Genomic DNA, 27805 nt, shown 5'->3' with positions numbered 1-27805 from the left:
GCTGGAAACTCTTATTATCGCAATCTCAACGCCAAGCACTTGTGTTGCAAGCACCCTCGTCCCTCCCACGGCACGGTGAGGATAACACTGTACCTGATCTGTCCTTTCTCCTTTGATCTGAGTCCTTTCAGAGATTAAAAGGTATTGCTCTAACTCTTTCCTTTACTTTAAAACATCAAAAATCGTTCTAAGATCATGATGATGATGATGATGATGATGATGTACTACAGCTGCAGTGACAACATTCCGCACTATCAAACATATACCTAAGATGCAGGAAAAATATCTCGAGGAAAATCGCTTAGTACAAACTGCGCCTAAAATCAGTTTGCCCATAACCTACACCTACTTAACATCTATAAGCACTTGTTATTGTGGGTCCAGGCTCAACTGAACGTGAACCCAGTAGACTGCAGGTTGAACTTGCCCTCATCCCCCAGCCCACCATCCTTCTTTCGGGGGATGGGGAGGGGTTGAAGCCGCTCTCTTTCAACAGTCCACCATCCTTTCAAGAGATAGGGAGGATGCTGAGGGACGTTATATAACCGGGGCGCTCCACTGCCTGGCTATATCAGTGTCACCACATGAAGGGGACCCTCTCCAGCACCCAGCGGTAAAACAGAAGCCACCAGATAAATATGCGCCAGATCCTGATGTTGGATGATGTGCCGAGAGGAAATCCGCTTATTACTCTTAAATATCTCATTCTAACGCACCAGATGCCAAAACAATCGAAGTGGCTTAAAACTTATTACAACTGGATCTCCACGTCTTCAGTACCATGCAGTGTTCTCTCTCTCTCTCTCTGCTTCCGCCAGATAACTATACCGGTACTCAGGTTAGTGGAGGCCTCTCGCAGGGAAGCGGTTAACATTAGGGGCCGGGGAGACAATAGTGCGTTTACGGTAACCTGACAAAGAGTACTCACCCTCTTCAGCTTGACTAAGGGCCAAATGTAGTCAGACTGGAGGATCGCTTTGACTAGTAACCAAGGAGAACTATCCCTACCTCATAACCAAGGCTCGTCGAATGTCACGTAATCATGACTTAATAGTGAAGTTCTGGGAGTGGCCCCGTTCCGTCAGATGAAAACTAACGTACTAATATTCTTGTAAATGATCGTAGTATTACCACCTCCATTACGATGAAGATTTAGAGTCTACAGTATTATATTCTTGCTACCGATATACGATTTTAGTCAGCCTAAGGGAGACCTGATATAGTAAAGGAGTTATATAATTTCTCACCCCGTAATAAACATGGTCTTCCTGAACTAGAAAAATAAATCAAAATAAATCAGTAACTAATAAGTCATACGACATCAAGAATATGATAAAGACGACATTGTATTGAAGCTGGTACCCCTTCAATCCGATGACGCACTTTTCAATTCAACGTCATTCCCGCCAATTAGACGATTTTATTCAGCTTCTCGAACCGCAGGGGTTACACACAGCCTTCCTTGAGCTGAGTGAAATCGTCTGGAAGCAGCAGGAACACAGTGGAAAAAGACGTGCTCGGGTTGAAGGGGTTAAGGTAAAATCTGACTTGCCATATCGTGTCTTGATATTGTCTTAGAGATCAGGCTGGGTGTTGGATAGGGACGCCTTCATGTGGTGGCATCGATGTTACCAGACTGCTCCACTGCCTGGTTACACAAATGTCTCTCAGTTACCTCTCTATCCCCCGAAAGGAGGATGGTGACCTTCACAAGGGCAACTTTGGTTCACTATAGTCACATCCAGCTGAGCCTGGAATTGCAACTACTACCGTACTACTACAACTACTACTACTATACTCCCACTCCTACAACAACAATAACAACGGCAACTGTAACTACTACTACAACAACAACTACTGCCACTACTACTACTACTACTACTACTTTCCCATATTGCAACATTCTAAATACAGCTCACTAACCCCAGCCACTGATATGCCAACCACTTTTTGCCCGTTCGATGTAACAATGTGTATTTGACGACTTATTCAGCTTGAGGCAGACCTTTCGTAATGATGAGGTTATACAATAGTTCCCATTAACCTTTTCAGTACGATATTATCCTTTATATTTCATTCTTACTAGCGCCAGACGATTTTACTCGGCTTAAGAAAGACCTCGTACAGTAAGAAGCCTAATCCCCTTCAGGTCAAGGAGAGTCAGCTGAGAATCGTCTGGAGTTAGCTATAAAAAGCGTCCTTGACCCTAAGATGTCATGCATAATCACTGACGAATCGCTAAAGGAAACGATCAAGGGAGAGTCACGAGTATTTTATTTAAGAAAAACACTTCGACAGAAACTGCATACGTTGTGCGATGACTAATACGGCCTTCCTAGTGTGCCATGTGCCTGAGAGGTCGGGGTGAGGGGAGGGGAGAGGGTGGGGGCGAGAGGTGAGACATGAATGGGTAATAAGTGTGTGTGTGTGTGTGTGTGTGTGTGTGTGTGTGTGTGTGTGTGTGTGTGTGTGTGTGTGTGTGTGTGTGTGTGTGTGTGTGTGTGTGTGTGTGTGTGTGTGTGTGTGTGTGTGTGTGTGTGTGTGTGTGTGTGTGTGTGTGTGTGTGTGTGTGTGTGTGTGTGTGTGTGTGTGTTGATGTGGTAGTGAGATGTGTGGGGGTGTTGGGATGATAGGGATAAGGGGGAGAGGTGGAGACAGAGAGGAAGGGTAACTGCTGGTGTGATAGACTAAGAATTCAGGGATAAGGTCAATGACTGGGGAGGAAGGGGCGATGAGGAGGAAAGAAGGGATAGGAAAGGAAGAAGGGGTGGGAGGAGAAGGTAGGAATGATGAGAGGTGTCGATTGGAGCGAGAAGGAGGGGGAGGGGGCTGTGATCAGGAAAGGGGGGGGGAGGGAGAGAAAGACAGAGTGAGTGTGATGGAGAAAGTGGGTTAGGGTCATGAGAAAAGCAGGTAAGAGAAACAGGTACAGCACTCATTGGAAAGTGGGTGGGTAGAGTTGATGAGAGGTGGGGCAGGGAGCGAGTGAGGAGGGGTGGAGGGGGAGGGACAAGGGGGGAGGGGAGAGTGCTTAGGGAAGGGGAGAGGTGGGTGAGAGTAACGAGAATGAATGTGGGTGAGGAAGGGAGAAGTCAGGGAAAGGGACGAGGGGGAGGGAGATGAAATATACGATGAGGGGAGATGAAAGATGAGGGAGAAGGGATGCAGAGTGAGGGAGTGGGATGAATGGTGATGGAGGGGGAAGGGATGGGAGGGGTAAAAATGAGGATGGGTGAGGGGAGGTTAAGAGAAGGGACAAGCGCTACAGCTGCCTTCTGTGTTCATTCAGGAAAGAGCGACAGAGGGCGCTAACTATGCCAGAATGTTATGCTGTCTTGTGTGTTGGCCGCCCAAACCCACAAACACAAAAAATAATACATACATAACCTGATGTAACACATATACATGTACAAAACCTGATGCATATCACACACACACACACACACACACACACACACACACACACACACACACACGCACGCACAAACAGCTTGTTACATTTATGCACACACAGTCCTACGATGAATAAAATAGATCACAAAGAAACAGCACGAATAACACCACATGGCGGTCCTACTCTCCTTTCATTGCCTTCTGCAGGGCCCGGAAGATGGCCTTCCTGTCGAAGGGGCATGAAGAGAAGGCAGTGGCACAGGCCCTGATGCCCTCAGTGGCACCCAGCTGACCCGCAGACAGGAACACCTCAGAGGCGCTGCCGGGTCGCGATAAGCCGTCCAGTCTGCAGCAGGAAAAGTGGTTAAATTAATTACTATTGACTGCACAAGGAGTAAAGGGGTTAGAAATGATCTCTGTTAACCCTTTCAACCCAAAAGCGTACTTTATATTTCATTTTGGCTAACGTCGGGCACATTTACTTAGCTTAAGGGATACCACTCGAAGTGAATGGGCTAAAACAGACAACCAGTTTTCCCAGTCACGGTCTTCCTTCACAAAAACTCACCCGAAGAGGCTACGTAGCATCAACTCCTCCTGCACCAGCTCTGCCACAGGGGTGGCCTCCAGCTCACACACGTACCGCTGCCCGCACTGCTGCCCGTCAGAAAAGACGGCCATCTTGAAGTATATCTCCGGGTTGGTGAAGGGTACGCAGGTGCGTGAATTGGCGCCCCCGAAGGTGTCACGCTTGCCCCTGCTTAGCGCCCCCAGCACCACGGCGCCGGCAAACAGGTGGGCGACAGTGAGAGCCGCTGCAGTTGTCACTGCACCTGCCGCTGCACCTGCAGCTAGCCCTGTCGCCAGCCCGGCGTCTATCACGACTATGGGTGCGCTGAGGCCGAACAAGGCGACCACCACAGCGATGAACAGAAGCACACGAGAATTCATCTGGAGAGAAAGTCGGGTTTTACAATTATATACCTCTAAAAGCATGAGTATGTACGAGCATGTACGTATGTAAGTATGTATATATGCAGGTGTAGCAGCCGGCTTGCAGAAGCCTGACATGGGCAAGTAGCTGTACTGTACACGTTTAAGCCAGTGATCCGTAGGGCCGAGGAACACCACTATCTGTTACCGAAGAAGTGACCCGCCCCCACCCAGTGTCTCCTTGATGTGGTAGTGTGTCGAGTCTTGGGTAAATAATAACAAACGAGAGAGAGAGAGAGAGAGAGAGAGAGAGAGAGAGAGAGAGAGAGAGAGAGAGGAGGGGGATAAGAGAAAAGTTATGGGAGGTAAGGCTAAGAAAGGTTAGGGTTCCCAATATAAGAATTAGGTAACCAAGACTGAGGACCAAAGAGGAATGCGGAAGGGCCGAAAGCTTGGACATAATCGGATTGGAACCTTCAACTACGTAATAGTGATCGTGCATAGGGGGGACCTGAATCCATAAAGCTCAGAAGTTTAAAAAAAAAATAGTCGTAATTTTTGTTAGTTGAAATAGGTGTATGTCTATCGCCAAAACAATGGCTATGACGGCACTACAGTCATATCCTCCATATTTTGATACTTTCATATATTTTTTCTTTCTTTTACAACTTCATGAGGAGACAGATGGATTGATATATAAGTATATAAACAGACAAACTTTTTTTTTTTTTTTTTGCTTATTCTTACCACCTCTGGACGATTCTATTCTGCTGGAGAAAGCTTTGATCGGAAGGGTACTGATATGTCCTTAACAAATCCTTTCACACCTACACACCCTTCCACAGTTAAATCAAATCGTATGAAGAGCAGGAACTGAATGCAAAAAATCCGTCACCGTAACGATGAGGTTAATATCCCCCTGTATGCTACTGATGCTAGCCATAAGTAAATAAACAAATAAATAAATAAATAAATACAATAAAAAACAATCAAGACAATGGGAATGTAATATGCAGAATAAGTGCCTTACGAACAAGAGCTAGGATGTTTCGTGTGGCTAAGAATAAGGCTTCAGTGCTTAACACCTTCTCTCCTATTACGCATATTATTTTCTTTATTTTCTAACCCCACATGATTTTATTCTGCTTTGAAGAGACTTTTGGACCTGGTGGGGTTAGGTACAGCTTTATTAATCCTTTTATTAATAGAGGTTCCTCTGCTTTGATGAAAATCGTCTGGCAGTAGCGAGAATAGAAGGGAAAATAAGTCCACGGGGGAAGTGGTTGAGATGGCAGGCGAGAAGTGCTGTCACCTTGCCCTCCCTTGCGTGGTAATCGGATTGGAGGCTTTGATCACAGCACCCCTCACCGCGTCAAGGTAAACATATACACCCACTGGAATAGCAACGCGTCATGTGCAAAAGTCGGACCTAAAGAGACTTGATTTTTTCCATCACATATACCTGACTTCAAAAATGTGATAGGCTTAGATGTGAGTAAATTGGAGCCCTCGTCAAATATACCTAAACCAGAATACGAACGTGTCACATTTATGTAAACCTTTAGGAGACTTTTATTCTTTACCCAGCATACTAAAATTAATTGGATTCAAAGTTTTGATTACACCAGATTGTACAGGTGTAAGTACCGTTTAAAGCTGGTTCTTGAGATTATGTAATCACATATTTTAGCAGCCGGCTTGCTCACGCCTGACATGCACTACAGCTCTACGATACAAGTTTCAGCCGTGTCTGCAGATCCGGAATGACAACTGATACATAGAGCCAAGAAACACCACTTTTTGCTGATGGATAAGTAATACTCCCCCCCCCCCTCCCAGCCACCGCTACACGTGTGGGCAAAGGTCAGAAAACACCCAAATGCAACATCAGGAGTGCGTGTGGATGAGTGGGTATTTGTATGAGTCGTGATTGTAAGGCGCTCGAACAAAAAAATCCAGTGTGGCTGCTGAATGCGTAAACGTATTAAAACTTGGGTATAAAGGCATTCCGATTGTCGACCGTCAGATCCATCCAGTAAGATTACGCCTTAATGTTTTAGTTTTTATCTCCTCGCCTTTATGTTTTATTTTTGCTCACACCAGACGATGATATTGACATTATTAACAGTTTTAGAAATAAAGGTTTTAGACACAGCCTTCCTTAGCCCTTTCCGTATTTTTTTTTTTCCTGAGCTGAATATATCATAGTCGTGAAGTTGCAGATAAGATTTAAAAAAGTATATATATATATATATATATATATATATATATATATACAGTATATTGTAGTAACAGGGCTGAACATAGGAAAAAGGGAGTGAATCTACTCAGGCTTGGAGCATGCAGGTAAATATAGATCATGAATTTTGTCCACTGAACGAGTGAGGTGATGCTGGATTCCTTACAATAAATACTTTCCCATTATGTACAATGCGAGAGTCAATTTCCTCCAACTACACCTCAGCACACAGAACCAACCTTTGCTGATGAGGGCGAAGTGGGTACTGATCCTGGTGGGGACGAGGCGTGTGTTTTATAGGCGAGGGGAGGACGCCCTTGCCTGCGCCACCCCACACAAGCGCCCCACCTGACCTTCCCACAACAGTTACCCGGGAAAGATGCCCAACAGCAGGAAGGACCGCCAAGGTCGCCGCGCGGTGCCGACGATGACGACGACGACGACGATGATGATGATGGTGATGTGATATAAGAACATGATGATGATGACGATGATGTTATATGAACATGATGATGATGATGATGTTACATGAACATGATGATGATAAAAGAACATGAACATGATGATGATGAAGAAGAACAATGATGATGATGGCAATGACGATGACGATGAATGATATATGACATATGATGATGATAATGATGATGATGACAATGAATTATATACACATGATGATGATTATAAAAACATGATGATAATGACGATGATGCCAATACAGAAACATATTACTCACTCAGTACTGCCCTCATTCCCGTTAATGGCTTGAAATTGGTGGAAATATTTCATTAAGGACGCTATATTACCGCAATACAAGGTGCTATTGGAAACACCAGTATCAGAAGGAGAAAATTCAGAGTCAGACAGGTCCTCTTCCCCTGTATAAAGCCATGTAGTGGTATCCAACATAAAGTTTTCTCTGGATGACTTGCATAAAAAAAAAAAAAAGACGTTCTCTACCTGTAAGCGATACTACAGGAAAATCAACTCGTATTACACGTTCGAAAGAATCCCTTGAAACTGGAGGAAAGTCTCTCTCTCTCTCTCTCGCTCTCTCTCTCTCTCCCTCCCTCTCTCTCTCACTTTTGTTACCAAAGGTCATGGGAAAGGTTCTCAAGAATAATAGTTTTTGATAATGTACCTCTTTCATTCACAACATTAATTTCCTACTATCACTTTAAAGAACTTTTATATATATATACCTCTGTTATTTCACAAGCTAATATCTGAGTAGCCTACTTTCCGAGGTGGCTGAGATTGAAACAGCCAAGTTTTTTTTTTTTTATAACAACTCATTATTTCCACTTTCTCCCGGCACACCAAGGCCAAGTATCAAAGCGACCTATAATAAAACTAGAACATCATCAATATCATCATCAACATCAACATCATTAACATCATCATCATCACCCAACCCTATTTAAGTGTCAAAAATGGGGTGGGCATGATCTAAATGTCTAACAACAGGGAATGGAAACAAACTGACACAAATTTCACTCCGACTATCCAGTGAAATTCGCAGTACCATCAATCAGCCATCATGCAACGCCTCCAGAGAAATCAAGCAGTATGTAAAGGCAAACCACGTACTTTACACTGAGTAGCCTTTGATATTTTTTTGGCCACACTATTTCAAGAGTTTTCCTTCCTTATTTTTTTGTGCTTCTTTCATGTGTTTGGATACTACCTCAGTCCATCTCGCAGGCAGGATTTGGGTTGACGGTGGTGGTGGTGGTGGTGGTGGTGGTGGTGATGAACAGAAAAAGACTAACTAGCAAATTTAAACCAAGTACCAGCTGTCCTTCCTACACAAAATAAAATCGTCTAGAGTTACTCGGAATGAAAAAAGGAAAAATTGTCGGAGAGTGTTGGTGTAAAATGTTCAATAATAATAATGATAATAATAATAATAATAATAATAATGAACATGATGCTATATTCTACAAAAACTTTACACACAGACACAGGCGCAGATACAGAAAAAGACACAACTACACATGCAGAAACAAACAGCACACACACACACACACACACACACACACACACACACACACACACACACACACACACACACACACAATGAACACCGAATATGCATAGACGAAGCCTGAGATAAATTTAACAGCCTTTTGCAGCCCAATCCTACGCTGCAGTTCACTTATACACTACAGGAAGAGACTGTAAGCATGCCTGACGCTAGGATTTATGGCAGAGAAGCGTGTTGGAAATTATCAGTGCCATTAGTCAGATGGCGTAGTTTTTTCTGTTTTACCCTTGCTGATGTTAGGTGATTTTGCGGAACTTAACACAGCTCTCGTGATGAAGGGGCTAATAAGGGTTACACCTAAGCTACCCGAGTAGAAAAATGTCCCCCAAGCTAAGTAAAGTGGTCTGCTGAGAGGATGATTATAAACCGCGTCATCATAGTGAAGTTGGTAACCATTCTGATGACTGGGGTTGTTAAGAGAGAAACTTTATAAGGGTAAATCTTTATTGGTATAATGTTACCATGCTAGATCACTGCGTCGTATAATAAAGGCTCTTCCTTATAAGTTTCCTTTGCTATTTATTTATTTTTAACAACTGTCGGCTCTCCAGCTTATTCAACTACTGGGATTTCTCTTTGCTAGTACACCATCGCCTTTTTTTTTTTTTCTGAATATGTAAGTGTGTCGAGAATAGCCAAAAGGTTAATTACGCTATTTTTTTTACCCCCCTCATTACTAGGATTTCTCTGAGCAAATATTAATAAATAAAATAAAAACTTAACGTCAACCTGAATAAAACAAAGGTGAAACGTGGGAGTCAAGGGGTTACTACAACTCTCTAGCAGCGATGCAAGTTTGTCACTGTTTCCGTTGCTGTTTACTTACTCATGCCAAGATAAAACAAATAAATCTACCAATGTACTATCCTTCTCGTAGTACTAGGGACTGTATTCTCGTGGGCTTATAAGGTTCCCAAATTCACATCTTTGCATATTACATTTTATTGTTCTCTTGTACGTCATTCATTTATCTTTACTTCTGTCACACTCTGAATTCGAGCAGTGTTTGTTTATTTACTTGTCTGTACAAGTATTTCTGTCTGTCTCTCTGTACTCGTCCATTTATGGGTTCGTCTGTCCACCTGTCTGCTTGTTCATTTATCTCTCTCTCTCCAACTTCCTATCTGTCCGTCGTTCCACCTGATTACCTTCATTACCACTTTCTGACGGTCCAGCCATCACAGGGTAGTGCTCATGTGTCATCCTCTCTGCTGGAGTTAACCAGCACAATGGCGCCTTTTGGCTACCGACAGACGTTTGTATTCAAATTGGGGATACCTCTCGTAGCGAAGGACTTAATTAACCTTATCGCTGATGGGGAGTAACCTTTTCATGTACGTATTTATAAAGAAAAGTTTCGGGCAACGAAACCTGCAAAAGGAACCTAGTTCTGTTTTTCAAAATGATGTGTAAACAAGCGCGTGCACGCATACACGCGCGCGCAGGCACGCAATACACACGCACTCAAGCACAAGCACACACACACACACACACACACACTATATATATATATATATATATATATATATATATATATATATATATATATACCACCGGTAGATTAAACATCTCTAAGAGCGAGGCTTCGTAGCCACCTCGCCACTGCGGGTCTAAAAGGTGTGAGAGCATCACGTAATGTGATGTTTCCTTTCGGATTCCCACACCCCGACCCACTGAAGTGGCTGCATTAACTTAAATGCCTTGGGCCCATCCCTCTCTTTTCCTACCATGCTCTAAAAAATAAGCAAAGAGAAACTGCCACTGGAAATTTACCAATTTTTGTAGGGAGATTTATATTGTCACAGAAGAATTAGTGGGTACAGCTGGAATACAAGGGGTAAAATGGTCAAAGGACAAAGTAAAGCTTTCTCAGAGATTCATTACTATCGAAGACTGAGAATCAAACATAGTGAAATCGTCAGTGTAATTCTTTTTAGCACCAATAATGTTGTGCGAATATGCGTTGTCTGTGTGTGTCTGTTCACATTCGACCCCGTCAGGTTCCGACGTGCCAAAAATACATCAAAAGGCGGAACAACGGGCTGACAACGATGGTGTAAATTATAACTGCGTGCGGTCTGTTGCGGGAGAGCCACACGCATTTTTGTGTCCGATTTTTCGCCACATTTTGGGAATCCTCTACAGGTTATACCTCTGGGTGGAATGAAGTGAAATTTAGCATGGGCGTGGCTGATATGTCAGAGTAGGTCCATGTCACGTTTGGTGTCTGTGCGTGTCTCAGAGATACGCGCTTAGCGGCCCAATAAGCGCTTGTTCTTCACGAATAAAGGATAAGTTGCTCCCTTCGATCTGCCCATTCTAACTACAAACGCCTTAGAGGCATTCAGGCTAATTTAAGAAAATAATGGACTATGTTCCGGCAATAGCAATTCTCACACTATAATGCTCAATTATTTGCACAGTACGTGGTAACCGCTTGTCTGTCAGCCGCCTCCTGGCATGGAACTCGTAATACAGTCCATGTAATTACACTGAGCCTGGATACCTGGCGCATCCAAGCACATCTGTAGGTAAAAACTGGATTCCTCCACTTTTTCCCTCGGCCTCCTCCTCCCATACAGTTATCTGACTCAGGAGAAGAGAGGGTGATGGGGAACCTACAGGAGGGGGAAAGTGGATAAGAGAGAGTACGGTGGTGTATAATTATGTAGAAGGGTGGTGGTGGTAGTGATGGTGATGTGATGGTGTGGTGGTGGTGGTGGTGGTGGTGGTAGCGATGGTATGGTGGTGGTGGTGGTGGTGGTAATGTGGAGGTGGTGGAGTGCTGAGTCGGGACGGAAATAACTGGAGAGTTCTTTTATGACAGAGAATACAGGTACTGTAGGCAGCATCAGGAAAGAAAGAGAAATAGACTAACAGACAGACAGACAGACAGGCCTACAGATAGCCAGACACAGGTACAGACAGCAAGCTAATTTCTTAGACAGGCAACCAGACAGAGACAATAAGACAGATATTCACACACATACATCGAGACAGACAGACAGACAGACAGACAGATCGATACAGACTGAGCAAATGACACAGACAGATAGACAGATAAACAAACAGACGCATCAGATCACAATGCACTCCCACACCCATACAATAAACGAAGGGGTAAATAAAAACCTGTGTTCTATGAAGCCTGAGGATGAAGGTGTGAAATCTGAAAGTATAGAGACCACCACTCACAGGATGCAGCGTCAGGTCACACAAATAGACAGATTGACAGACGGACATATACATAAAACAAACAGGTATACACCGACTGACAGATAGACAGATATAGGCAGATAGATAGATAGATAGACAGACAGACAGATGGATATAGATAGATAGATAGGTAAACAGACAGACAAAATGAGACAGATATATAAATACATATAGTAGACAGAGGTACAGATAGATAGACTGATAGATATATAAACAGACAGACAGACAGACAGATAGACAGGCAGGCACAGAAAAAGACAGGTCACTCACATTAGACAGACAACAAAACCAAAACAATAAGCATATCAGTAAACAATTCTTATCCACGAGGAAATACAGGAATAAATACGATATGCACGAGGAGGTCAAGGGATGCAAGGTGGCAAGCAAGGAAACAGACATATCAAATTCGCAAGGGTGCTGGGACGGGATGGAACAGGCTCAGGTTAAAATGGTGAGGGTCGAGAAAGTTGGATGTGGCTTTTGCTCAGCCGTGAACTGGGACAGGATGATGACTATGACGGTGATGATGATGAGGAGGAGGAGGATAAGGAGGCGGAAGAAAGAGATGAGAATAATGATGATAAATGATGATGATGATGATGATGATGATGATGATGATGATGAGGAGGAGGAGGTGGAAGAGGAAGAAAGAGATGAGAATAATGATGATAAATGATGATGATGATGATGATGAGAAGGAGGAGGAGGAGGAGGAGGTGGACGAGGAAGAAAGGGATGAGAATGATGATAAAGATGATGATGATGAGGAGGAGGAGGAGGAGGAGTAAGGGGAGGAGGAGGAGGAGGAACATGAAGAAAAAGAGGATTGAGAATGATGAGGAGAAGGATGATGATGATGATGACACTGATGACAGTAATAATAACAACAACAACAATAATAATAATAATAATTCCAAGAAATAATAATAATAATAATAATAATAATAATAATAATTAATAATAATAATACCGGTAATAACAATAATTCTCACACTAACGATCATGATAACGAAAATGATGATGATATTGAAGTCAGGAAATCACGCATCAGTTAATCTTATCTAAACAATGAAGGCAAAAAATTATATATACATATTTAAACACTTCCTGCAACAATACTACCGCTATAATAAAAACCAATAAAAATAAAGGACCGTGTAGTAAGTAGGCAAATAATATTGATAAAAAAGGGCGAAATAAAAAAACAGTAAATTAATAAAGCAACTGTAACTACACTACCGGTATAATTAAAGGAGGTACTAATAAATAACTGACTATGATGAGTAGGCAAATAATATATATGTAAATGAATAGAACTCGAATGATAAAACACACACACACACACACACACACACACACACACACACACACACACACACACACAAAGAACTGCATGTTTGTAAAAGACTGATTATTTATCGATATTTTCTGCCATTAAAAAATATGAATAAAAAACATAAAAAGAAAAGAAAGGAAGCTACAAGGAAGGAAACTGAAGAAGAGAAGGAGAACAGGAAGAAAAAAAAGGTGATGACACACAAAGTAGAGAAAAAGTGGAAAACGAAAAGAAGGCAGGAAGTAAAGAAACGGAAGGAGAGGAAAAGTGAGAATATAAAGAAAAAGAAGGAATAAAGGAAAAAAAAATACAGAAAAAACAGATGCACAGAAACAGAAAAACATACACAAGAAAAGAAAGGGCGAAAAAAAATTAATACAGACGAAAATAGCAGAGAAAAATGGAAACAATAACAAAAGGAAAACGGGAGACAGTACGTTTCTTTTTTTCTATCTTAGGGGGAACGATACAAAAAAGTGACGACTCGAGCAAGAACATGGTCGCGATCTGTTACTCCTACGATGATATGCGGTGTAAGTGATCCCTTCCTTGTGTGCGTGTGTGTGTGTGTGTGTGTGTGTGTGTGTGTGTGTGTGTGTGTGTGTGTGTGTGTGTGTGTGAGAGAGAGAGAGAGAGAGAGATGCATTAATGTGTACAGGTATAAGTATGCATGCCAGTGATAATACATGCATGCATGAAAGTATATGTGTTATGTATTTACGTATGCGTGTATGTACGAATGGCTGTGTATACGTATGTAAGTGTGTTTAAGTGTCTGCGCATATTCGTCACAGTCATCCGATAAGGTGGGTTTGACTGCCCGCTGACCTCGCCCCAGGCACACACACACACACACACACACACACACACACACACACACACACACACACACAGCTACCAACACTGCTACCACACATACCAACACCACGATGACTTCCAGAATATGCAATACTCTCTCTCTCTCTCTCTCTCTTTCTCTCTCTCTCTCTCTCTCTCTCTCTCTCTCTCTCTCTCTCTCTCTCTCCATGTCTGACCTGCAACCATATCTCATTATATCAACTAAAGGATTAAAGACAAAGAACACATCTCACATGACCAAACTACAATTCCTCATCTCTTCAATATTATCTTCATTATTGTTAACATCACTAGGAACATCGTCATTATCACCATCATTATCACCACATGATCCTCGAAAACATTAGCACCATCATACTCATCACCACCACCATCACTCTTAGCTTTAACATCATTAGGAACATCGTCACTATCACCACCATTATCACCACATTATCTTCAAAATCATTATCACCATCGTACTCATCACCACCACCATCATTCTTAACTTTAATATCATCATCATTATCATCACCATCACTCTTAGCTTTAACATCATAATCATCATCATCATCAAATCCCTATTTTCTACTGTTAAACAAAAGGTGGGTCAGATCTAGTAGCAGGAAAAGGGAACACAGATTTAGGGCATCAATCATCAGTATGACTTGCGAAACTGGGACCACTGTCACTTAACCCCTCCCACCCACCCCTGAGAGAGAGAGAGAGAGAGAGAGAGAGAGAGAGAGAGAGAGAGAGAGAGAAAGAGAGAGAGAGAGAGAGAGAGAGAGAGAGAGAGAGAATCATCCTTTGTCTTCCACTTTGAAAAATTAAGATTCTCCTCTTGCTTAGGTTTGTTCGGCCTACCGCATTACTTCGGCTCTTGGCCTTCATGGAGGGGAAAGTTTTTTTTTGTTCGTTTCTTTCCAGATGTTTCTACCTGAGTTATATTACTGCATGTAGTGGTTGCTCTTTTTTTCTTTTTCTTTTTTATTTTTTCAACCACGGATCTTACACAGACGCATGGGATTATGGCGGAGTAAGATTTCTTTTTTCTCACCTTTTATATTTTTTCACGTTTGATCTCTGCCTGTGCTTATCTTACTGGTTTTCTGGTTTATTTTCGTTTTCGTACGCCCAGTGATCCCAAACAGGTGCTAAAAATGTGAGGAGAGGTGAATTGGTTAGGCAATGACGATACCGAACACAGACCAAAATTATGTTCACGGCAAGTACAATTAATGAAGACTTGGACCATCTGATTTCCCTTATTGTACTATCCAAACTGAGAGCGGCAAGGTGTGGATAAGCTCATATTAACTTGACGATAATTTCCAAATGATTACATGACAGAATTCTTATGACCTTTAGGTATCGCATCTAACTACACTGTGTAATGTGGGATGCAGGCTAAACATAAAAAAAAAAAAATACAGGTGTTCTCTAAGTGACGGTCAATAAATAAATGGATAAATAAATAAGAATGGGGCTTCCTCACAACTTCACCCAATCAGTTTTTAATATGATCACTTTGTCCGCACTAGTGGTGGAGATGGACGCCTTCATGTGGTAGCACCGGTAAAAACGAGCTGATTCGCTGCCCGGTTACATGAATCACCATGCCCCACCCTATCCCCAAAAAAGGAGGAGGGTGGATTGCAGGAGGGTTATCTGAAGCCTGCAATCCACCGGGTTCACGTCCGGTTAAATCTGGAGTTGCATCTTCTACCACCACCACCATTACTACTACTACCACCACTACTACTATTACTACTACTACTGCCACCACCACCACCACCACCGATACTATCACTACTACTACTACTTGTACCACCACCACAACTACTACTATTACTTTGCCTTCGCTCTACACAGCCTAAGCTCTAAAGTTTGGGCACTCTTCCCCTCCTTGACACAATACTGAAGACTCCATGCTAAGTATATTGCTGGCCTGAATCACGAGCACAGCAAGGCGAGTAGAGAGGCGTTTGTTTCTTAAGTGGGAAGCACAGGGATATGCTGTTTATTTTGTGGGTTTGGAAATTTTGGTAGGGATATTCTCTCTCTCTCTCTCTCGTTCTTCCTTCCTCTTCCTACTTCGCTGTCCAGTTCTTGCCTCCCCTCATTCTCTCTCTCTCTCTCTCTCTCTCTCTCTCTCTCGCTCTTCCTTCCTCTTCCTACTTCGCTGTCCAGTTCTTGCCTCCCCCCTTCTCTCTCTCTCTCTCTCTCGTTCTTCCTTCCTCTTCCTAATTCGCTGTCCAGTTCTTGCCTCCCCCCCCCCCCTCTCTCTCTCTCTCTCTCTCTCTCTCTCTCTCGTTCTTCCTTCCTCTTCCCAATTCGTTGTCCAGTTCTTGCCTCCCCCCCTTCTCTCTCTCTCTCTCTCTCTCTCTCTCTCTCTCTCTCACACACACACACACACACACACACACACACACACACACACACACTTCCAAGCATCATTAACCATCAAACATATGATCAGCCACTTCACGACACGACCGTCTTTGTTTATTCATTCCCATTACCTCCACACGAGTTCCTTCGGCTTCGGGACACTTCGTACAGGAGAGGTTAGATACTGTCCCCACTAACCCTTATCCTACTAGGAATCTCGGTAATCAGAAATAAGTGTCAGGTAACAGCAACAATATACTACAAAAAACAATCCCACACACCAATTCATTCTCCTCCTCACAGCAATCATCATCATCATCATCATCATCATCACAACCACTGAATGTAACAACTCCAACATAATGACGTATTTTGCTTTTTCTTAAAATTTCAGGCGATTTTCCTTGGGAGAAACATTTCGAACAAGCGTTAGATGCTGCTGTCATTTTACCTCCTGATTATCAGAATACTCTCCAAAACACAAAAAAAATATTCTACAAGTGGAAGAATAAGATATATATATATACATATACATACAAATAAACTATTACCTTTCTTGTGTCACTTAAGCCATAATTTTTTTTTTAAAGTATTATCATCATTACTATAAAAACAATAATTAAACTTTCTATCTCTCACAAATTCATCCTCCTCTCTCCAACTCACCACCTAAACACACACACACACACACACACACACACACACACACACACACACACGCACACACACACACACAACCACTACAAGAGCAGTAAATCTACCCACCCACCTCCCTTGTTTTCCAAGCACCTTCCCACCCTCCTCAAGGCAAGCCACTCCAACACCTTGAAAACTCTTGACGTTAAATAGCAATCATATGCAACACCCTGCTTGGTTATTGGGAAGACTGAAAAAAGAAATAACTAAAAGAATAAGAGGTGTTTAGCGTATTTCTGCTACTGGAGAGAGAGAGAGAGAGAGAGAGAGAGAGAGAGAGAGAGAGAGAGAGAGAGAGAGAGAGAGAGAGAGACTCAGGTACAGTTATTATACAAGCATGGGTGGAGGCGGGTCACTCCTCCCGCTACAAAAACTGGTGTTACCTAAGACCCATGGATCACTTGCCCTTTTGGACTCGCAAAGGAAGACTTGCACGTGTATAATAAAGCTATACGCCCCTGTAGCAATGCGTGTGTAAGATGGTCGTTAAAATACACATACCTGTACAGTATATTCAACTCACGCAACGTATAGTTTTAGTTCTCGTACTGTTACATGGGCCGACCAGAGTTGAACTAAAAATTGCCATTATTTATGGCGTCGAACACCCTACAGTCAGGAGCATGGGCATATAGGTTCATGAATTTGTATATGAACACGAAAGTAAAACGGCTATGAACTAAGCGCTCAGTAAAGTAATCCATACATCTTTTTACTCAACGTTGGTCTTTAAAGTGCTTGGTTCCACCTCGCATCAAACAATCCATACAAACTGGGGATAGAGACCATTCTTTCGAGTGTCAGGTAAATAAAAGGTGGAATCCTTGTCACCTACTTCATCAAGCATACTTATCCATCTATCATTGTTAGTCTGCCTCCTCGACTTCCATGCCTCGCTTATATACACTTTCACTATTAAAATCACTCATCTTCTTCATGATCTTCTACGTCTTCTTCTACCCTCCAACTCATTCAGAGTATACTTTTTTCACATTCATTCCTCCATGTGACCATTCCATACAGGCGGCCTCCCATGCTTTGAATATCAGATTTCCATACTCCACATCTTCACGAAACTACACTGATCTTATCTATCCAACCTGAGCAAATGGTATGCATTCCTCAACAGCGCCATTACTGCTGTCCTCATTTATAAATTATTCTACTAACACCATTCCAAACGTAAATATAGGTACTACTATACCTCCATGTAATTTCCTTCCAGCCTCTACACTAAGATCTGAATTTTCTACCGACTCATAGCAGTAGTTACTATGCGTGAGTACATATATATAGGTTCATATACATACATATATATATATATATAAAGAGAGAGAGAGAGAGAGAGAGAGAGAGAGAGAGAGAGAGAGAGAGAGAGAGAGAGAGAGAGAGAATGGAACAAAATATATACAGAAAAATAAAGATACCAGTCGCTAAACAGATATCCATACGAACAAACCCAATTCTCCACGACCTTGAAACACCCTCCCACCCAAATTCCATCCCAGCCCACCCCGTCATCCACTTCCCTGTTCGGAGTGGCATCTACCCAGCCCCCTGTGGGTTGCAGGAGGAAGAAAGTGGCTGGCCTTGAGACGGGATGGGGGGAGGGGCCATCCTTCCCAAACCACGTGTTACCTCACTCTCACTCGCTCTTTTCTCTCACTTTTATATTTCCTGTAATGTCTCCCTGAAATTGTGTGAGAAAGAGGCCAGCCGAGTCTCGCCGGTGCTGTTCTCTCTCTCTCTCTCTCTCTCTCTCTCTCTCTCTCACCAGCTTAACATAATATCTGTTTACGAAAGCCTTCCAGGTTCAATAAAAGTTCAACGAGAGAGAGAGAGAGAGAGAGAGGAGAGAGAACTGCATACACAACAGTTACTGAGATACACAGATCACACACACCCTTGGGTCCACACATGGCAGTGCGGCCTTACTGTAATACAAAGGTGTTACTGTACAAAGGATACGTAGAGAAATCGGGAGGCCCCTAACACCTCTTCTTTAGCGACTTATTTTTGGACTCGACGCGTTAACATCCATGTGTATGTTATTCACGCTGAGTGTGGCGATATTAGTGTGATTTCAGTGACACAGAAGAGGAAAAATAAGGCGTAATAAGGAAAATAAATCGCTAAGGAGATGGCGTTACGGAGCTTCCATAACCGACGAGAATACGGGTCTTTATGTCAGCGGAAATCCCTTTGAATTAGCTAAGCATCCCGTCAATCGTTCTACTGCCAAACATTAAAGATTTGTATTATTTTACTCGCTTTGTTTATGTGTTTCCTTAGCGGTATTTTCACACATTATATCTATCCATAAACTCTATACTGGGACGTGTATGCAAATAATTATACATAAGGAAGTGCGACACAATTTACTTACACACACACACACACACACACACACACACACACACACACACACACACAAATGACGGTAACGAGAAACAGGTATAAATATTTTCCCACTGTAGAAAAAAGAAAACAATGACTGAAAGTTCGCAATGGCCATCTTCCCCCCCTGGAAAAAAAAAAAAAAAAAAAAGGATAGTCATCTGAGTTGGTGGTGGGTTATGGGCGAAAGGGGGGGGGGGAGGAGGGCTAATACATCCAGTGAATTGTAACATTATTTTCTGTTTTACCTGTTGTATCTTTCAGAGAGAGAGAGAGAGAGAGAGAGTGGGGATTGCAGGTAAGTGGTCTAGGCGCAGTGAAGGCTTAAAATAACAAAAACAAACAAACAAGAAAAACAACAACAACGGGAAAGTAAACAGGAAGCATCCAGTACTCTCATATACCTGGCGTCTCAATCAGCAGGTAAACACTTGAAAAAAATAACTGCCAATCTGGACTGGCGGAGAATCAGATAAATACACACAAACGAACGATTATGAGAGGTGTCTGTAAACGCTGGGAGAGAGAGAGAGAGAGAGAGAGAGAGAGAGAGAGAGAGAGAGAGTACCGAATACATGAGGAAGTCAGGAGAGATTGGCTGGATGGAGAGACATGAAGAGAAAAAACAGCACACAAAAAAAAAATAGTTGCACAGTACACAAGCATGGCCGCAGATAGACACAGACAGATAGATAAATAAATAGATAGACAGACAGACACACAGACAGATAACCAGATAGACAGACAGACAGATAAAACAGACAGATATATATAGAGACAAGCGACCGATTATACAGTATAAGGAAGTCAGCAGAAGGGGGGGAAAAAAAAAGAAAGAGGAGGGCAATGTACACAAGTGAAGTAGCCCAAGCCAAGGGGAGCAGAGTCAACAGAGAGAGAGAGAGAGAGAGAGAGGGGGGGAGGGGGGAAGGAAGCTCTATTCTCGTGGGCAGAATCCGTAGCCCTTGTTCCTTAGCGATTTATCTGTTGCACCTTAATATTCTCCAGGAAAGTTATATTTATTTCCTGAACAGTGAGATGGTTTGCATCAATAAAATAGAAGAGGATGTTTAAGTGCAATAACAGGCAGAATAAATCGGCCGGGAAGAGGTGTTGTAAAATCACCTACCTTCAAGTATATGGCCCGACTGGAGAGGAGGAAGAAGAGGAGGAGGAGGAAGAGGAGGGACGAGAAATATTGTATAAGACGTGGGATTTGTGGGAGGGAAAAAACTGAAGTCGATAATTTCGCAGACTGGCAATTTACTTTTTTTTGTATAATGGGTGTCCGTCTGTGTGCCTGCTTGCTTGCTTGCTTACTTGCTTGGAATGTTTGCTTTGCTTGACTCTATTTGCTTCCTACTGAGTCTTGACATAGGAAAAGAGTGATTTATTCTTTGTTGTATTTGTCTCTCTGTGTTTTATCTTGCTCTGTTTGGCCATATTAGATGATTTTTATGCGTATCTGTGTTTTGGTTGCTTTTCTTGAACAAATAATAATAATTTGATCGTGTTGATTACGTGTGTGTGTGTGTGTGTGTGTGTGTGTGTGTGTGTGTGTGTGTGTGTGTGTGTGTGTGTGTGTGTGTGTGTGTGTGTGTGTGTGTGTGTGTGTGTGTGTGTGTGTGTGAGTGAGTTTTCTTGCATTATCTGGAAACACTTATATAAGCCCTTAAGCGTTATTTTTCCTTACTTTACTGGAATGAAAAGAAACTCAACGTGACACGGAAATATTTAAACGAGTACAATTACCTTCGTTAATTACCAATAATGCCTTTTACCGGCGCTCGTACGTACCTTTATTACCCCTTAGATTACAGTGACCACTTTCTCGTCTTTAATATCATAACTAATTTTCTTTACTTTTTAGCTTGCTATCTCCAGACGGTTTTATTCATCTTAGGGGGACTTCTCGAACTGGAGGGGTTAGATATAGCCTTCATTAACCCCTTCACTATACATATCCCTCCAAATATTAAATAAAATCGTCTGTGGTCAGATGGTTTCTTTCAGCTTGGGATGTTTAATAGTAACGCGGGTAATGACGGCAATTTCTATCCCCTCCAGTTTGAAGTCTACCTTACGCTGAGTGAGATCATTTGAGCATAAGAATAAAACAGAAAAAAAGGGCAAAAAATTACTTCTTTATATTGCATATCCTTACTGCTGCTACGCGATTTTATTTGTTACGAGCAAGCGAGCGATGTTTACTGTCAAGTTTGGCAATGAGCGGCCCGGCCCTACCCGACCGTCACGCTAAGAAGCTAATATCGTTACTCCTACTGTATGTGAAGTAGAGTTGAAATTCTTCCTGCATGTCATGCATTCAATTATTTTTGTTACCAACTAAAAACTCACCCATAAAGGCGTACGAACCCCTTGGAACCTCGAGTTTTCCAAGGGAGTGTTCGGCTCTAATTGGTGAACGCCTCAGTTACAAAATCAGATGAAAAAGGATTTTCCGTCGTAACACTATTTTTTTTTTGCATCAACTATAGCAATTAAATATCCGAGATTCCGCCTATAATTTTACATTAACGTTTTTCCTATGTTTTGATGGTGCAATCACCAAGGGAATGTCAGAACTCCATATTATAATTACATCCCATTTCTGGCTTCCATCATCTCACCAATAACCAAGACTTTATCGTTTCAGTTTGTTCGACACAGCAGGTTGGCAGCAGAGACTGTAGAATATAGCACTGCGCATGTGATGAATGCTACGGCGCCTCGCTTTTCTATCAGACGGAAATTGTGATAAAATGGCGCTCGCTCGCTCGTCACGTGCTCACAAAGCTCACTTTACAGGTTTTAATTTACTCATTTATAATTTTATTATTTATTTAGCGAAGGGGAGACCTGTAGGGTTAAAAATGATCTCCATAAACCACTTCTATATGATGATGTATTTATTTTAGTCTTGTTTCCACCACGTCATTTGATTATTTCGGTATGGGAGAGACCTCGTACTGAAGTGGTTGTGTCAATAACGTCACTGTCACCCTAGATAAGAATTAGATCAGGATATTGCAAGAGATGGAGACAGACTGAGTGGATAGATAGGCCGGTAGATAGACACAGACAGATATATAAACAGAGAGACGTAGCGAGAGTGAGATAGATAGATAGAGGCAGATAAATTACACAAATGAGACTGGAAAAGATAATATATATACATAGGTAGGCAGGTTGTGTGTGTGTGTGTGTGTGTGTGTGTGTGTGTGTGTGTGTGTGTGTGTGTGTGTGTGAGAGAGAGAGAGAGAGAGAGAGAGAGAGAGAGAGAGAGAGAGAGAGAGAGAGAGAATCACAGAAATATAATCAGACACACACCTGCAGAGGGAGGGACCGACACGCACAGAATAACAACAAAAATCCTTGAACCGTATAACATCATTTTAGTTTATTCCTCTTCTCTCTCCAGACGATTTTATTCAGCCTGGGAAACACACTTCTAACTGGAGTGGTTAGATACGGCCTTCATTAACTCCTTCAATTTTACATGCCTTTTTTTCCATATCAAATAAAATCGTCTGGTGTTGGGCATTAAAAAAAAAATGTCATTATATTCATCCAAAGCAAAAATAAATAAATAAATAAATAAATAAAAATAATAAAGAATACATCACTATGCAAAGGTTAGCCAGATCTTTCCCACTCCCCCCTCGCCCCCCACCCTGCCCTCCACGCCACCCTCCCGTACTCAAAGTGGCACAGGTACAGCCAGGTGCAAAATTCATTCGCCTCACCTGGCTCTCTCATCACATGCTTGAGACGTAGTGGACAAAAGTACGTATTTTCACCCTCTGATGGATAATAATATACGCCTTTAGTCAGCCATAGGTTATAATGACGCGTCTGTCAATTCAGAGGTGAACGTACTTTTGTAACTGACTGTACAGGTAGACGCAGGGACATCAGATCGCCTCCTTTGCCAGTGCGTCTCCTTCACACTTAGGCATGTCCGGCACTGTCCTCCCTGACACATCATATCAGAGAATAACGTATGGGCAGAGAAACATATCAAGCCTCTCTCAACTTAGGTAATATCAGCCAGCAAAGGAAAGTGAGAAGAGGTGAAATTATAGGCGAACTCTTCACCAGTCTGTACTCTGGGAAGTAACCCACCCTAGTAACAGAATGACACACACACACACACACACACACACACACACACACACACACACACACACACAAGCTGCCGAGCCCAGGAGCATCGTTTACTAACCTCTTCAGGCCGCATACGTTACCTATTTTTTTATGCTTGCTAGAACCATATCCGATTACGAGGAGTGCAGGATTAGGGAAACGGTTCGTGAAAGCTATAACAACCTAAAACTGAATCTAATCGTCTGGTGGCAGCAGGAATAGAAACGAAAATGGCTTCCTCTGGCTGAAGTGGTTGTGTACTGAGGTCATTTGTAGTTAATTTTTGTGAACCAGAGACTAAATAGGATAATGCGATAGATCATTCAGGACTGTGTGTGTGGTGAATGAGGTCGCTTTGGTGGAGTAGGAAGTGTGGGGGAAATGATGTGAGAAGCTTTCAAATATATCCTCGCTTCATTCTCAAGCCAGATTAGCAAGAACAATAGAAAAAGATATTTAATAAACCCATTAACTCTTTCTGCGTTTTGTGTCACGCAGTGTTGTTGTTCTACAATACATAAGACGAATTAATATCTACGAAGGAGACACAAAAAATGAACATATATATATATATATATATATATATATATATATATATATATATATATATATATATATATCTATCTATCTATCCGACACACTAAATCCTGGCACCCATGATAACTGTTTTTCTTTTCTGATGCTGAAGGCTTTTCCTCATGTAAGGGAAGCGCACAGAACTCAAAGGGTTTAAAACCTCAATAATATAATCAGCGGTAGGTAAACATGGTAATAAATCATACCACCTCATCTAAGCCCCGTCAATTTCTGTGGCAGGAAGGCACAGAAACGAACCAGATCACCCTGACATCGTGTGGTAATCGGCCCTCATCCCAACTCAGCTCAAGATGTGTGTGCTGCTGCTGCCTCTTATACATATACTCGTTTGTTTCCAGCCCGGCCACTGCGTCGGCCTCGCTTGCGACGTCACGGGGGTATTTCCTCTTTAGTGCAACATTCCCCCTCCCCCTCCTACCACCATCACCCTCCTCGTGATACTTCCTACCTCACACCACCTTCACTCTGATCCTTAACTCTCTCTCTCTCTCTCTCTCTCCTTGCCTTCGACGCACATAAATTAAAAGAGTACGAAGGCAGTACGAAGGACAGCAAACAGCAACATATTTATTTGTCTTTTCGGGGCTGTTTGTTATACAGAAGACTATAACTATGATATCCAGTTCTATGCCATGATGACAGGGATTGCAGAACAAGAAGGCTCCCATATACTGTAAATAACCTCGAAAGGACCATTAGGGATATTGCTGTTGGCGTTCCATTGCCTTCCCTCTGTTTGACAATCTTAGGCCCCTACCGTCTCTATGCACTTCAACCCCACCTCTCTCTCTTTCTCATTTCTCCATCCCTCTCTTCTCTCCCCGTGACTCATCTTCCTCTCTTCCCTTCTTCCCATCCCTTATCCCACTCATCCTCCTCTCAGTAAGGTCCACTCCTCTTCACCACCCACCCCACCCTGAATAACATCCTACTTCCCCATCCCTTTGCCTTCTCCCCATTCCCTCTCTTCTTATCGATTCCTTCCCTTTTCCCCAGCTTTTCATCTCTTTATTCCCCATTCAGCTATCTTCATATCCCACTTTCCCCTTCCTTACTCTTCCCCCTCCACACTATACAGCTCCACCTCCCTTCTTTTCTTCCCTGACCCACTCTTCCCTCCCCATTCCCTTTTCCACTCCCTATCTCTTTTTCCCACTCCTCTCCCCAACCTCCTCCCGTCTTCTCACTCTTCACCTCCCTATCACCCTTTCCCACCTTCCTCCCTCCCCGCTCCCCCTATCTCCCTCTCCACACAAACTCCCCTGCCTTACCCATCGTCATCATCGTCTCTCTCCCATACAAAATCACTTCTCGTCCATCCAATCCCCTACACTCGCCCCATCCGATCCCTTCCTCTTTTCCCTACTTCCCCTCCTCCCTCACCCCACAGCACTCATCTTCCCCCTCTCACATCTACCCACCGGCATTTTTCTTCTACGTATCGAGGGTATAATGAAGTGGGAAGAGGTTGGAGGAGGAAGGTAAAATAAGTGGATGAAAAGGAAGATAGTGGAAGAGTATATGTGTATGGCGTAAGCTAATTAGAAGCTGTTTAAGAACCTTTCAAGTAAGTATTCGTGGCACCTAATTCATATACGCCCCTCTCGTCTCCACTTAGCCTACCCCAAAGCAATTTGTCCCCCCTCCCTTTCCCTTACCCTTAGCCCTCCACCCCCCTCCCATGGTATGTTCATAGGAGAGTTAATGGTAGAGTACGACAGATACGAGGCACAGGCGGTGAAACTGATGATATTGGTAACAGAGAGTGACAGATTAGAAGGGAAGGACAGACATTACGTAAGTTAGGAGAGTAAGGCACATACATGGAACAAACAGTGAAACAGGAGATAGTGGTTGTAAACAGTAGTAGAGTGTAAGTTAGGATGAAAGTGAGACAGATATATGGCACAAAAGAAGAAACGGGTACTAAACAGTGGTACAGAGTGTCAGAAGGGTTGGACTGACTCAAGGCACATACGGTGAAGCAGAAGGCTGGTATGATGTAGGTTGGGAAGAGGATAGGACAAGGTCTGGGCACAGGCGGCAAAACAGAAGACAGTGATAGCAGACAGTAGTAGGGCGAAAGAGTGAAGGGTAGGACAGATACAAGGCTTAAATGGTGAGAAAGAAGACAACTATTGGCAGTACACAGTGGTATGGTGTAAGTTAGGAGGAAAGCAGGACAGATACAAGGACAACAGAAGAAAACCAGTGAAAGCTGATAGTGGTATGGTTTGCTGGGAGGACGTGACTGATACAAAACACCGACGATGCCAGTGATGAAAGTGGTAGTACACAGTGATAGGCAGAGATGTTATTTGGTGTCTCTGCCCTGCTATCTCCCCCCACCCTCCACGTAACTCAATACACCACTCATTTTTTTATCCTCTCTCCAGTGCCTCGTTATCAGCTCGCTACCGACCTCCACATACCCTGCAGCCATTCGTTCCCTTCCCCCCACTCCCCCTTCGTCTCTCCTCCACCCTTGCTCCAAACCTTCCTTACCAATTCCTCCCTTCCCCAATCCCCTCTTAAACACCCTTACTTTGTACCCCTTTCACGTCCTTTTCACATTCCCTTTACCACTTAATTTCCCTCCCCCCTTCTCTTTCTCAACGTTTCTTATCAATTCCTCTCTCCTTCATTCGCTCTCTCCCTTCAAACACGCCTTACTTCGCACACCCCTCGTCCTCTCTTTACATTTTCCTTAGCAACTCCGTTCTTCCTTCAAGCCCACTTATTAACGTGTTTCTCCTCTCACACCAGTTTTCTCAGTAGTCGTTCTTCTTCCACTTCCCACTCTGCGCATTCTTTACCAGTTCTTCCCTTTCTCATTCCCCTTTATACATTCTTTTGCCCACTCCTCTCTTTGCCACTCCCTCTCACCTTTATACCCTTACCTCGTTCTCTCTCATTTCCCTCTTCACATTGTCCTCAGCGACTCATTTGCCTATAGTCTTTTCCCTCAGTTTTCGCTATAATCATTCCCATCTCACGTCCGAAACATTCCTCACCAGATCACCTCTCCCCAGTCCCCTTCTCACACTCACTCCCTGTCATTCCCCTCTTCATAATCTACTCCTCAGCAACTCTACTCCCTCCTTCTCTTGTTTTTGTCTAATGGCTGAAAATTGAAGCTCTCGCCAACTCGTGACTGCGCGAAGGACAAGCACAGGAAGGGGGGAACGATAAAGGTCTTGGCTGAACCACACTAGTTTTTCTTGACCCTCCCAGTACTATGACGTCACTTACTACGTCACTTTACGATTATATTCATACGTCACTAAGATTAAAGCTTCAATGCCATCAGTACGATTAACGTCTCTTATTCATGTTACGCTTTTATTAAACGTAAGACACACCTTCACACAACACTTTCCATGCTAGCGACTCTTTTCACGGCACTTGCATATTTTACTATGGCAAATGCGTGGTAGTACTATTAGCTGGTGGAAATTCTTAGCGGCTCAAGGATTCAAATATATGTCCCGTTATCTCCTCCGACGCACTTAGGGATATAATTCTAACACATGATTTTATTCAGCTGAGGATAATGCTTAATGGTTAGCCTCTT

At 42.8% G+C, this 27805-nt stretch overlaps 1 protein-coding gene across 1 annotated transcript; it reads right to left on the bottom strand.

The window, feature by feature from the left end:
• Window positions 1–3510: 3510 nt before the first annotated feature.
• LOC145404609 (uncharacterized) lies at window positions 3511–10711 on the bottom strand. Its single transcript, XM_080276128.1, has 3 exons — window positions 10595–10711; window positions 3962–4344; window positions 3511–3739 (listed from the first exon to the last, which is right to left on the bottom strand). The coding sequence occupies exons 1-3, from the start codon at window positions 10709–10711 to the stop codon at window positions 3574–3576; spliced, it is 666 nt and encodes a 221-aa protein (XP_080132254.1). The 3' UTR covers window positions 3511–3573.
• Window positions 10712–27805: the final 17094 nt, after the last annotated feature.

Source organism: Coenobita brevimanus, chromosome 64, assembly GCF_032717465.1.
Source record: "Coenobita brevimanus isolate Jiangsu-jjx chromosome 64, ASM3271746v2, whole genome shotgun sequence".
Classification (NCBI taxonomy): domain Eukaryota; kingdom Metazoa; phylum Arthropoda; class Malacostraca; order Decapoda; family Coenobitidae; genus Coenobita; species Coenobita brevimanus.
This window is presented reverse-complemented; position numbering and strand designations above follow the sequence as displayed.

Bases quoted from the DNA above. Each gene is read 5' to 3' on its own strand.
- LOC145404609 (XM_080276128.1), bottom strand. From the start codon at position 10,711: ATGCGTGTGGCTCTCCCGCAACAGACCGCACGCAGTTATAATTTACAC. The intron at 4,345-10,594 runs GTGAACAGACAC...CTTTCTCTCCAG, and splicing joins GGAACCTGACGGGGTCGAAT to ATGAATTCTCGTGTGCTTCT. The intron at 3,740-3,961 runs GTGAGTTTTTGT...TTCCTGCTGCAG, and splicing joins ATGCTACGTAGCCTCTTCGG to ACTGGACGGCTTATCGCGAC.